The sequence below is a fragment of the Xenia sp. Carnegie-2017 genome, unplaced genomic scaffold (assembly GCF_021976095.1).
Source record: "Xenia sp. Carnegie-2017 unplaced genomic scaffold, XeniaSp_v1 HiC_scaffold_16, whole genome shotgun sequence".
Classification (NCBI taxonomy): domain Eukaryota; kingdom Metazoa; phylum Cnidaria; class Anthozoa; order Malacalcyonacea; family Xeniidae; genus Xenia; species Xenia sp. Carnegie-2017.
The window spans coordinates 9,798,384-9,811,259 of record NW_025813469.1 but is presented as its reverse complement, the minus strand read 5'-3'; the positions used below and the strand labels follow the sequence as shown (position 1 = coordinate 9,811,259).

Sequence of the window (12,876 nt, the reverse complement as noted above, 5' to 3'; positions counted from 1 at the left end):
TAAAAGTGAAGAGGTTAGAATATATTGTTGCTATATTACCTTAAAGAGTGTAGTTTCCATGGTAAATGGCGGTTATATGTCGAGTTACTCAGTAGTTAAAAAATGTGTCTAATATCTTGCTTTTTGCGCTTTTTCGGCTGTTTTATGGGACCCTGTGTATTAGGAGTAGAAAGAAAATGAACTAAACAAACTCCGCATTGTTTTCTCATATCCGAAAGTAATGCTGTTGAATTCCTGATGCATCTTAAATATGGATTCAAGGGAGAGGTGTGTACTCCTCAAGTACAGTTCGGCTATCTATTACTTATGTACAAAATACCAATTTACGAAACAGTTAAGCAAAAGCAATACTGGTTAATGTTCAATTGAGCACACTTTCAAACATATCCCTATGATAGTAAAAATGTAACATAGTTGGACAAAAAACTCTTGAATGCTACAGCAACAAATAGCCATTAAACTTCAAACTAGAGCACTCTCCCCTCCCCTCCCCCAAACCTACAAAACCACCGTAGATACATCTTCGATGTATTTCTTGTATGGCTACTGCATGATGGGTAATCATCGAGAAAGAGTGGGGTATTTTAAGATCGAACCTCCCGGGCTTTTTCAAGGAAGAGGCAATCATCCGAAGCAGGGAAACTGAAGAAAAGACTCCAGGCTAAAGATATCAGCATTAATATTGGCAAGTTAGTAATTTCAATCATATTTGGCGTTTGTTCGCACAAAAGAATTGGAGTTTTTCAACTCCTCCACGAAAAATCTAGATTGTCTTCTTAACAGGTAAACAGGAAAATTTGTATTTCGAAAATAACTATTCAAATTTTTCTACACTGTAAAACTAACGACGTCACGTCTCTCTTTACGTAGAGATGCTAAAGTTCCCGATCCTCCCAACGAGCAAAGATGGAAAGCAGTTCAGCATGATAATAAGGTGTGATAGTTGTTTATGACTGTGTACTTTTTCTTACAAATTATGTTCGTTGAATTTGAATATTGATGAATATGTGTAGACATTGATTGACATGCAGTGTTGTTGTTGGATATATTTGGATCTACTTTGAATCTTGGTAAAAATTTTCACAATATGAGATTTCTCATCCAATAATTAAATTACGTAATTAGCATGTTGGATCGAGAATATCCAGGGAAGTTACAAGTACGTCATGTTAAATCCAACATCAAGGATCAAGGTAATTAATATGTGATAGTTGATTTGTGATGTGCAGAATGATGTTTTTTGAAAGTATGAATTTTGATAATTTAGGGCGAAAAAGATTGGTGGAAGTATGAAACCGCGCGTAAAATAAAGGTATGTACAACCATTTTTATTATTTTATGTGATTTGACTCTCCATATTGTCATGTGCATAAAAATGTTAAATGACTCCATTTAAGATAATCTGAAATGCGACTTTGCTCAGCAATCCGCAAATTATTGTCTAAAGTTCAAACTCAGAATCCCAAATCTATATATTCTATTTATCTCAGACTCCAAAGTATGTATTGAGATGCAAGAGATGTCGTGTTGATTGATATTGTTTTGGTAGGGTTTAATTGGTCAAATCCGTCAAGAATATAGAACTGATTGGAAATCTAAGGAAATTCGTATAAGACAAAGGTATACTCATTGTCAGCGAAGATTTTAACTCATACGAAACATACGTTGTTCCGAAATATATATTGTGTAAATTAAAAATTTTGATTAACTGTAAAAATTAGCTATATTTCGATTAAAATATCATTAAACATATTTAATTTGCACAATTAAAATACTGGAATATTTTTTGTTTTATTAATGTTTGTACTTAAAAGTCACATTGAATTATGTGAAGTTTTACGGAGGTATTTGTTAATTTATTTAACTAGGAGCTGGTGTCGTTGTTTTTTAACAAGTTAACAGTATTTTTTTTTCTTTATTCCAGAGGTGTAGTGTTGTATTTCATTGATAAGGTAATGGTTTTATTTGAACATTTTGTTCTGCTTTTGAACATTCTTTTACCATCTAGGTGTTTTATATTCCTCCATTAGCTTGCTCTTCCTGCTGGTCACGAGAAGGACGAAGATACCGCTGACACAGTGGGTTGCTGTTCACTAAGATATGAGCACATAAGTATGTTCATTTATTGTACATAATAAGTTTCTCCTTGTTCAATCAAAATAGCTATTATAGTAAACATTCAAATTTGAGGCAAACTCACTCTTTTCACACACTCCTTCTGCATTTTAGCCTCTCGTGATGGGGTCAACGTGTTAAATTAATCATTTTGTCTATTCATACTATTGGTGAGTTGAGAAGTTTAAAACTATTGCTTCAAATATTTGTTGTCGATTTACATTCAACATTCCTAATTTACTTTAAAATATCTATTGAATGAATCTAACACAATATCTGTGATCTTCCTCAGACAACATCTTAAACAAACATCTCTCAGATCTAATGGAAGGCCTCAGTGCCAAGGTCATCCGTACATACAATGCATCAATGACCTTACAAGAACAGCTGGATAAACTTGAATTAGAAAGTAATGTTGCTGCAAGAGTCTTGGGTAATAATTGCGCAAGCAGAGCTGCCGCCATCTCTTGTAACCATCAGGTGTAAAGTTGTGGACATGGAGTGCATGAAAAAATTTGTGTTAAGACTTATAATCCGTGAGCTGTGACCGATTTTCTTTCCTTCTCGTTGGACACCTTAAGAAAGGTCGTGAAAAGTTCAAGACACAACGACTTTTACATGCTTAATACAATTTTACATCTTGTCATCTCGAAAAAGCTGCAGTTATATTGCTACATTACATTGAAATTTTAAAATTTGTAGCTCATTACAATTCCGGAATCCGCATTGTTCCATTGAAACTTCATGTAATCTATATTTTGTGTGTTCGTGCCAGACTTATAAAGCGCTATTCCACTCGGTTAAATTGACAACCTGAGTAAGATTCTTAAAAAATAAATATTTGACACCTGCATTAGGTTGGATTTAAAAAATTTTGCGAAGATGATATTTTGAAAGTTATAAGAGTATTGTGCAAAACAAGGCGCCGTTTTTTTAATGGTACATTGTCATGCAGTTGCGACTGCTAGCGAGTAAGGATAGGGACGAGTTTCTTTCAATTTTTAGACTTGTAGACATTCTAGCTATTTCATATGCTTTTCATTACTGGGAAAATTAATTGCATTGTTAAAAAAAAAACAGAAAAAAAGGAAAATCATTTTTCAGGTGGGGAGCTTCTGGTATTTTTTCATATGCTACCCTCGATACAGTCGACAGAGTAGTCTGAAGCTGCGCACAGATTAAAGGCATTACGTCAACGTAACAGCACAAGCCAACGCAGCAGGGGCTGCGGAAGTATCTCAAAAGTTGGGGGGCACTGACAGAAAAGGGCATGTGCGTTTGCAGCTTACTGTTTTAGTATATTACAGATATGCATTGTTTCATGAATCAGAATTAAGTTTCAAAGTCTGCAAAATATTGGTAGACATTCTTAGAATGCTATGCGTATTCTCTACTGCTCGGCGTGCGTGCTAACAAATTGAACTAAGATGACCACGTGATCAATTTTATTAAGTAATGGGATCTCATTAAAATTTTCCAAAAATTCTAACCCTACGTTCGTTTTTCAGAACAAAGTCCTTAGCTATTAAACGTAAGTCTAGTTCGTCAGTTCTTGCCTTGTTTACATGCACGCCTGGCATTTTTGCATGCCAAAACGCTAGTTTGTAAGTCATTGTGTCCAGCGGTTTTTGCACAAAATACTTGATTAAAATAATTAATTAATGAAGATGGCGGCTGTTTCTAATGTGCGATTTTCAGCAGAAGAAAAATTACATCAAGAAGACATATACAACAGCGCCGTTCAACAGCCACCTTCCTCCTTAACAAAAGTTGAAGAGGCAATTTTCGCATTGCAAGTGACATGCAATGCGAACATGTGGAAATTGTCTCAAAGCGGTGTGTTGGGCAAGTGCAAGCTACACTTCAACTTGCAGAGGTCGACTTCGACACACAACAATAATTCGCTGAGATTGATGGAACTTTCTATCAATCCAGCTAAGCTCTTAAAGGAGGAGTCACGAATTTGGCTAATGGGGATTCATCGACGACTTGGTGGCAAAAAAAGCATCAGAAACCCATATTATGGGGAAATTACGAGGGTTACTCCGCATGCTATTTTTGCTACCATGATGCGTACTGTTCGCACTTTGGATGGTTTTGTGGCTCCTTCCTGTTTCCAGGTTAAAAACAAGAAGGCTGAGGTGATATCCTTCACCTCCATGCGCCTTTTGAATGAGTTGCTTGTTTTGTTGTCTGGCTTGTCCAAGGAAGATGTTGCTGCTTACCTAAGGCGAAGTTTTAGCGGACGTCGCAAGGGTCAAACAGCAGCAGTTATTGTAACCCAGGTGAAAGACTTTGTTTATTCAATGATGAGCCTTCCAGTTTCTTATTTTGTACATAAAGACAAACAAACATAAAATTTGCCAAACAGCAAAAGAAGCAACTCATTCAAAATTAAGAAAAATATGAAAAATTCAACGTAATTCATGTCATCCCTCTAAAAACAAAGAGATCTACAAATACCTTTTAAATTTATTTCAAATAAAAAAGTTGAAACCTGACTAACAACTGAGCCATTAATTAGCTCTTGGTAATTGTTGCATTGCCTGCTTTAAAAACAAAAATAGGGCAAACTAGCACATTGCCTGCGAATACTAGACAGTAAATTTTTCAATGAGGACACCACACTCTGACTTCTTCGAGTTTTTATTAAAGTTGACAAAGGTTTTAAAAATTAGTTAAACTACACAAATATTAGCCAATGTAAAATTCAGATAAGTATAATATATGCAAATTTGATTGTATGCACATGTAAAGCTTGTATGCTCTAACATGTACATATTCCGGTAAGATTAAGTTGCACAGATTATACTTGTCCAAACGTGATAAAAGACTAAATAGTTTTGTTACATGATATATATACAATTACAATATTACAACTTACCCAAACAATATACTTATTTTAATATCTTTGTCTTCATTCAGCTTGTACATAAAATTACTTTGCTTTGTAACAAATCACAAAAAAAGCAAATGCCAAATCAAAAAGCAAATGCCAAATCAAAAAGCAATTGTTAAATAATTGTTTTTTTGTAGAATGATTGCTATAAGCAATTACAGGAGACAGTTCTCTGAACAATTAGCCCCAAAGAGCAGGAAATTTTCATTGCGGCTCAACATGCCATGTCCAATGTTTAGAAAACTTACCAGCCAAGAGCATGCTGAATCATCTCTTCCAAAAGGGGCCCCATCTCCACCAATAGCAACATGAAATGAGTTTGGCTGACTAAAGTTGAAAAGTTTATACTTACCAATGTTCAAATAAAATTCTGCAAGCTTAACAAGAATATCTTCTATATCTCTGTAAAAACCATTGACCTTCTCACACTCATCCAACCCATTGCACAGATGTTCACGAACACTAAATAACTTACCAATATCAATAGATTTAATGTATTGCATTAATCTATCATAGGGAACTAGCCGAGGGGTGGGACATTTAGCAACACTAACACGTTTAGCCCTCTTACTACCACATATCTGCTCATATGAGCTAGCCTTATAAACTCTTCTATACTTTTCTTTGCTCATAACTCCTTTGCTATAATACACAGCAATCGATCTTAACATATTCTCATCTGATCTTTCGAACTTCTTCAAATCTTCTTTGTAAATTTTTGGAAAAACTTTGCTCTTAAACTTACTGCACTTTTCTAATCCTTTTACTATATCACCCACTTTGCACTTATTCTCTAATGTCTCCAACATTCCAATGGCACCAGGTTTTGTATCATCTTTACTACCTCCATGAATGGCATTAGCCGCCAACATAGTCTCCATCCTGCGTGTTCGACCAGTGGACTCCACACAACCTTGCCCAGTTGGTTTGTTTCTTCGCCTAACAACTGCCTTCCTGCCTATGCTAAAACCTTTCTCCTCTTGTCCCTCCTGCCTACTTCCACCTTCAATGAACTCTGTCCTGATGCTATCTAACTCTTCTAGCTCATTCACCAATTTCTTTACCTGTAAAATTTATGAATACAGTTCCAGCACAAAAATGGCATACACATTCTGATATAAAATACAAACACAAACAGTTCACACTAAAAATACAATTAAACTGAAATAGTACGCCTTGGCGCTAAATATGTCGATTCTGTATAAAACAATCTTTCATTAAAAAATAAGCCTATCATTACAAAATTCGACACATCATGTCAAAATATTGCATATGTTATTGACTTATTGACATAAGACAAGATCGAGTAAGCAAAGATCATTTCAAATAAAACTACTAAACATTTTTTACCTTATCATCAAGACGTTTAAGCTTCTGAGACACACATTTTGCTTTCTTTTGCTTGCTCATATTTCCTTCCCATGCCAATCTTTTGTTGCGCATGTATTCCCCAACATTGAATCGTTTGTAATTCGTTGCCTTGCGGAACGGCATGATTGACGCTAAATTATCCCATTTTCTTAAAAACAAAAAACATACGATTGTAGGAAGATTATTTATCTTACCAAATATCCAAAATTTAAGCAAAAGAATGATCGGATAAAGAAACCTATACAAGCCGAAGTTAGAGTAAATTATCAAATTTCGCCAAGCGACGCCATTTCGCCAAAAACCCTCGAGCAACAAGCTCGTCTGTTGAAAAACTATATGTGTAACCATAGCAAATGACATCAAAATGATCCTCTAGTTTTCCTCTATAACACTCTTGTGTTCCCAAGTAGCTCAAGGAAAACGTTTGCTGGAAAATCAACGACAAAAATAAGGAATTTGCTGTTCGATAAATTCGTTACCAAGCTTCGAAAAATGTCGCGCGCCGGCAATAAAATTTGGCACATTCTAATTCTCTAATTTCGCGCACAAAAATGCCAAGCGTGATGCATAAAAATAAGATTATTGTAGCGTGCTGCCATCATTGTGCTCCTGAGATGTGTCTTGACAAGCCGCTGGCATGAAAAAGATCGTTCTCCAGAGGAAGCGCTCTTTGGAGCAAGGAGGTAAATCTGCAAGAGTCGGATAACATTAGACATTGCCATGACAATCTGCAATGAGTTTTCTTCGGTTAAGAATATTGATGTTATGGTGTCAATTGATGTCACCTTCTTTACTTCTGGAAGTCGTTGTGAGATAATTCCTTCAAGAAGCTTTAACTCCGCCTTCAGCTGGTCAAAGTCGAGGTCATTTTTTGTGTTCAACTTCATCATTCAACTCAAACTTACGCCTGTTTGCTGCATTAATGAGCACGGTTTCGATGTTCATCAATACAGAATATGTTTTGATCGAAGCGCTCCTGTAGTGAAGCCAAGCACGCATCAATTGCCTCAACATACTGGGCACGGTGGGCGTCTTTCGCAGTTTGGAAATGATGTTGCTCACCATCTCCGTGTTGAAGTCGCCATGGAACTTTCTTCGGTCTTGGTTGTGTTGAATCGCCTGCAAAGTTGATAGCCTTGCTTGAAGCAACTACTTGGTCGTAAAACAAAGAGAAGTTGTCACGTTGACGCTGCAAGTTTGTCTTCAAGGCATTTATGCAAATAACAGTTGACAAACGAAGACAACTCCAAAGAAAAACTTCTTCAGTCCAATTTTACCTAAAACAAGGACATTTCTATACTCTGAAAAAGGGCACTTTCATTCCACAAAAAGGGCACATTTTTCCCTGTTGCAAAAAGTGGGGGGGCACTTGCCCCCAATGCCCCCCCGGTTCCGCGGCCTCTGCAACGCAGTCGTCATTCAAGGGCGGAGACAAGTGCGCGCTTTTTAAAGGTCTGCCTCAAATTCGTCATCCATGTCAGCGTCTAAAACTCCTCTTCCTCAACATCATTGTCGTCATCAATATTGTTATTTTTGCAATCAGTACAAGAACATACATCTGTGCACTTCACTCCTGCTTTATTACATGAACAACGTTGTGAGTTGCAGCCAGTCTTACATCCACAATTAACATTATCAAGTATGGAATCCGGCGCTGGGGAATGGTCATCCATACGATTTGCAGTTTCCGTCAAATGTTTGCCACTCGTTTTCATCCGGAGGAGGAATATCCATTTGTGAATGTGAACAGGAACGCCGAATCACCACTTGCTAGTTTGACCGACGAATATGTTAAAGCAAACTGTCACAAGTTGGTGGTAGTTGGTTATCTGAACATTTTCCTGCCTTGAACAATGAAAACCGACATTTGTTGACGCCCTCAGATTACTTGTCACCGTACAATAAACAAACAAATCTATTTTTGAAACACAATTTCTTCTGACGGAAATGCACTTCCTAAGGAACTAAATGAGTTCAAATATTTGTGGTTACGTAGATGAAAGTTCCACGCTGTCTTTTTGCCCTTCCCATAAAAAGAACTGGTGGTGTCACCTCCTTAAAAGAAAATTTTCAAAATATTGATTACAGTATACTATTCTTTCACTTATTATCATCGTAACAAAAGGAAACTAATGGCAATGTTGGTGTTATAGAATTACCAATAAAGGCATGGAAACTAGCAAGCCTTGACTAAGATTTTCCTCACTTTCTTCTACAATAGTTTGTATTGAAGTCAAGCGAAAGTTATTTCCCGTTCCAGTCATGAAGCATATTTCTTTGTTAATAATTCGTTGCATGGCGATCAACAACACAAAAACGTCTGTATCTGGGCTTTTGATTATGATTCTTTCGTTGGTTTCTTTAGCATCGTTTGCATGTAGTAAGAGTCGAGTATCAGCTTCCTCGTGATTACACTCCAATTCATACATTTCACCGCATTCCACTTTATCCTCATCTGATCTAGCTCGAGTAATACGATTGCATTTCTCCTTCGACGTTACATACAACGATGACAGATGTCCGAGACAAAATGATACGTAATTGCCTCAGTGCTGACAAAGAAACTGGATCAACGACACTTTGTTTTCGCCCAGAGCAAGAAACTTTTTCCACTGCTTTGGAACAAGTTGGTTTTTGTCGAATACACGAATTTCCTGAATTGCAGTGTTTTCGAATCTTCTGTTCCTTTCCGATTCCTTGATACTTGTGGGAAGGTATTTATCCGCAACTAAGGCAACTCTTGTTGCCTTCCAATCTTTACCAACTTTAATACGTTTTTAAAATTGCATCGCTGAATTCTCCAAACGTTTTCCATTTGCTCTTCATTGTTTGGATAAGAGCCATGGCATCGACAATGAGTGCATTGTTATTACAGTCTTCTCCATCAAACTTGCACGTGAGGTGGTCACCTATACAGCAAACATCGTAAGAAATTCCTAAATGAATACGAACTCCAATCAGAATACGAATCCAAATCAAGAAAAGAATTTTCGAAAATATCTCACACTGCAACAACAACTGATTTTAGCAAGTTAAACTAACCTATTTGAATCATTAAACCAAATTTGAGGTGTATTGGACTCTTGGGATTCTTAAAATCCTACTTGTCAAGACCTTAACAAAACCTACCGAAGTCCAACACTAATAAAGCTAACCAAGAGAATCGTTATTTGTACCTTCAAAAATTGCAAATAACTTGTATTTGGTTGTTTTAACAAGACTTCCAGCAGTGATTGCCATGGAAAACGGGTACTTGCCAAGACTGTACGACAAAACATTTGCAATGTCAATATTACGGGTCTTAGCTATCATCAATAGCCGAGCAAATAGGTCTCTGTTCATTTTTAAATTGATTCCTTTCCCTTTGCTGGTTGAAACAATTGACCGTTTGACACGAGAGTTCTGAAATCTTGTTACGGGTGAACTTTGCAAAAATGTCCGGTTTTGTTCTCAAAAGATTATCTCGTGCAAATTTAATAAAATGATCTTCCCCTATTTCTTCTGCACCCAGGAGTTTATCTGCAATCTCATCTTCCACCACCAAGCCACTGGCAAAACCAACCAAATTTTCTTCCTCAGCATCAAACAGATTGTTCATGCTCAACACTGCAGACATTACATTCTTCACTAGTTTTTCATTAAGTGCACACTTAGTTTTGTCAAGATCTTTGCGGCTTCTATAAAAATACTATGAGATACAATTCATGACAATTCATGTGTATAGTTAGAGAAACAGCTAATTTACATTGGTGCAATGTTAGAACCATCCATACTCTTGCATTTGTTAGCAATTGCGGCTCTTTCTGATTAGGCTAACAACCATCTGAGGACCGCCGACCGATTTAATGAAAAACCAATAATGCCTCCCTTGGTTTTGGAGTCATGATTTAGGGTTTGTTCAATCATGTGGTCACAAGAAACTGAGGAGAATCCGTGACAATCTTGGCGTTGGACTGCGAAAGTTGTTGCTAAATCGGGAACAATCTCTTTGGAATGTAAAAAAAACAGTCGAAATAAAAATCTTAGAATCAAACTGCCCATTCTTTTATTTGTAACTGTTAGTTACGATGCACAAATTTAATTAGATTATACAAAGCAGGGTGTGTATTTTCCAATGCTGTCATTTCCAGCCAATAAGCAGTCCCGTATCTGGAATAGTTTATACGATCGCGAATAAAAACCAATGGCAACATGCATCTGAACGACGCTAAATGAAGGTTCCATTTGACTTCTCGAGTTGCCAAAAATGTTTAAAAAACATTAAAGTGAGGCCAGCAAAATATGAAAAAAATGTGCGGGTCTCATGCTGCATGACAGGTCATTTTGTATACATACAGTACTACTGCATAAACAATGTTGTAAGAGTAGCAAACTGCAAAAGGCCTTTTATTAAAGAAGCCATCAACTTTTGGCATAGTACAACGTGTGCTCTCAAACATGAAAACCAATGCAAGTTTTAAAGGCTACGTCTTTCTGTCGTCCATCAAGTTGTAGCCATTGCTTTCTGCATTTCAGGAACCGTTTAACGATGTTGGTGTAAAATTCGTGAGTGTTCCGCCGTCATCTTCGCAATGAATCAAACACGAATGCCTTTCTCCATGTTTATTAAAGTGTTTATATTACGAATCTTAGCCCCCCTTTTTTATTAGCTAAATTGAAAGACCTTGTTTCAGTGATTTTAAATATGCAATTATAATTGAAATTGGATTGGTGAAAGTGATTTTACGGACGTTCAAAGTCACGATTTTCAGCATTTTTTTTGCGAACTTTTTGATGGGTATGTTAATGACTTGTGACGTAGAAAGTTAAACACATATATCAACATGGCGTATTCTACTAGTAATCATAATAAGAAACGCGGAGGAAAACGCTGTGTTAATGGCGGACCTAATCAAATTAGTTGCGCCAATGATTCAAAAACCGAAGGAATGTCGATGCATCTGTTTCTTAAAAAGAAACAGAGCCGCAAAGACATAGAAAATGCGTAAATTTTGTGCGTAAACATAGACCGGGTATTGAGGCTTCCTCTACCTCGTGTCTGTGTACTGCGCATTTTGAAAATTCTTGTTTTACCTTAATTTGAGCGTGCAAGTCAAAGAAGGTTGAAGAAGATGCTATCCCAACCATTGAAGTGGCTGGGATTCCCGAACCATTACAGGACGAAATAACCGATCGAAAGCGAAGACAAGTAAGTTTACGCTTGTTTATGTTAATTTTCTTTTGCCATATGTAAATTCGATATAAGTTTTGTAGATTATTCGACATACTCTCCATAAGCCATCGCTGAAGGAAACATGTTCTCTCAATGAGGTACAATCTACTAGTGATGGAGCTGAGCATATTTAAGTATGCACTGGGCAAACAAACGATTCGCCATTTGAACGGCTTGCTATTTTCCATTTTACATTTATGCTATGACTTAATTCCACATATTTTTTCTTTTGTCTTTTCCCAGACTGACATTGAAGAAAGATTTTCTTTCATTTAATTCTTTTAGCTTAACCTCTCAGTAGTTGCACCAATTTGTTTTTATTGTTTACTCTTGTTTCAAACCTTTAAACAGCATGTCAACTTATTTAGTGCATCCATGTATCTCCTATTTGGTTTTCATCTAGGCATATTTCCTGACCATTCCAAACTCAGCAAAGAAGGCCAACAGTCTCTACAGTGCACAAGTTAAAAGACCTTTCCATCATCGCCCCTCTGATGGTATGTAACCTTTTGTGTTACTACTTGGATATTCTTTCCGTATAAAGTGGTAAACACAAGCAGGTAAAGCCGAGTATTCTCCCATTTCATAGACCCACAAAACCATCGCATCAACCATTTGTATGCCACAGCTCTCAAGTACCTGAAGTAAATAAAAAGGTTGGACTAATTATTGTTGATGAAACAATGTTGATGATAACATACTTTCTCATACAATTTACAATCTTACATATTTAATGATTGTGATGCTTGGCGGCGATAAGCACGTTCCTATCTCTCAATAGTGGCCCGACGTTTTCAAGGACAGCTTCATAAACTAAAGGCCGAAATTTGGCATGCTGTGTTATGCATGATATTTTCTTAATGCTGCCATCGAATGTCAATTTCTGCAAAGCTGGTCCTATTTCCTTACAGCATCTGTACTCTAATGCGCCTTCTAACAAATCGGTATGACAGCATTGACAATTACACCTGAAACGTGGGAGCATTGTGGTTTATAAAGTAACTTTATGTATATTACAAACAGGAGAAAACAACAACTTACCATTCACCGAGTGGAATTACGCCATCACTTCGTTGTTCTAATGTCGCAGGGAGAATTCCATCAGGATCATCTGGAGTATGCACTTCATCACCATCTCCTGCGAGCGGTTCATCGTCATATGCGAAGTCGTTTAAATGCTCTACATAACCCAAGGATTCCGAAATCGAATCAGATACGCATTCAGACATCGAATTCAGATTATCTGAGCATTGATTTGAGGCCATACTTTCCGGAAAAC

The 12,876-nt window shown here is 36.8% G+C and overlaps 1 protein-coding gene and 1 long non-coding RNA gene across 2 annotated transcripts in view; both read left to right on the top strand.

The window, feature by feature from the left end:
• The first annotated feature begins 526 nt into the window (after positions 1-526).
• Positions 527-12,876, top strand: part of LOC124436025 (DNA topoisomerase 1-like) — a 93,193-nt gene continuing 80,843 nt past the window's right edge. The window contains 2 exon segments of the mRNA XM_046985949.1: positions 527-638; positions 641-689. Of these exon segments, the coding sequence (XP_046841905.1) occupies positions 527-638; positions 641-689 (161 nt within the window).
• Positions 1,944-12,411, top strand: LOC124437250. The gene is made up of 3 exons (XR_006945627.1): positions 1,944-2,112; positions 2,296-2,297; positions 12,402-12,411. It is a non-coding gene; the product is annotated as an uncharacterized LOC124437250 (long non-coding RNA).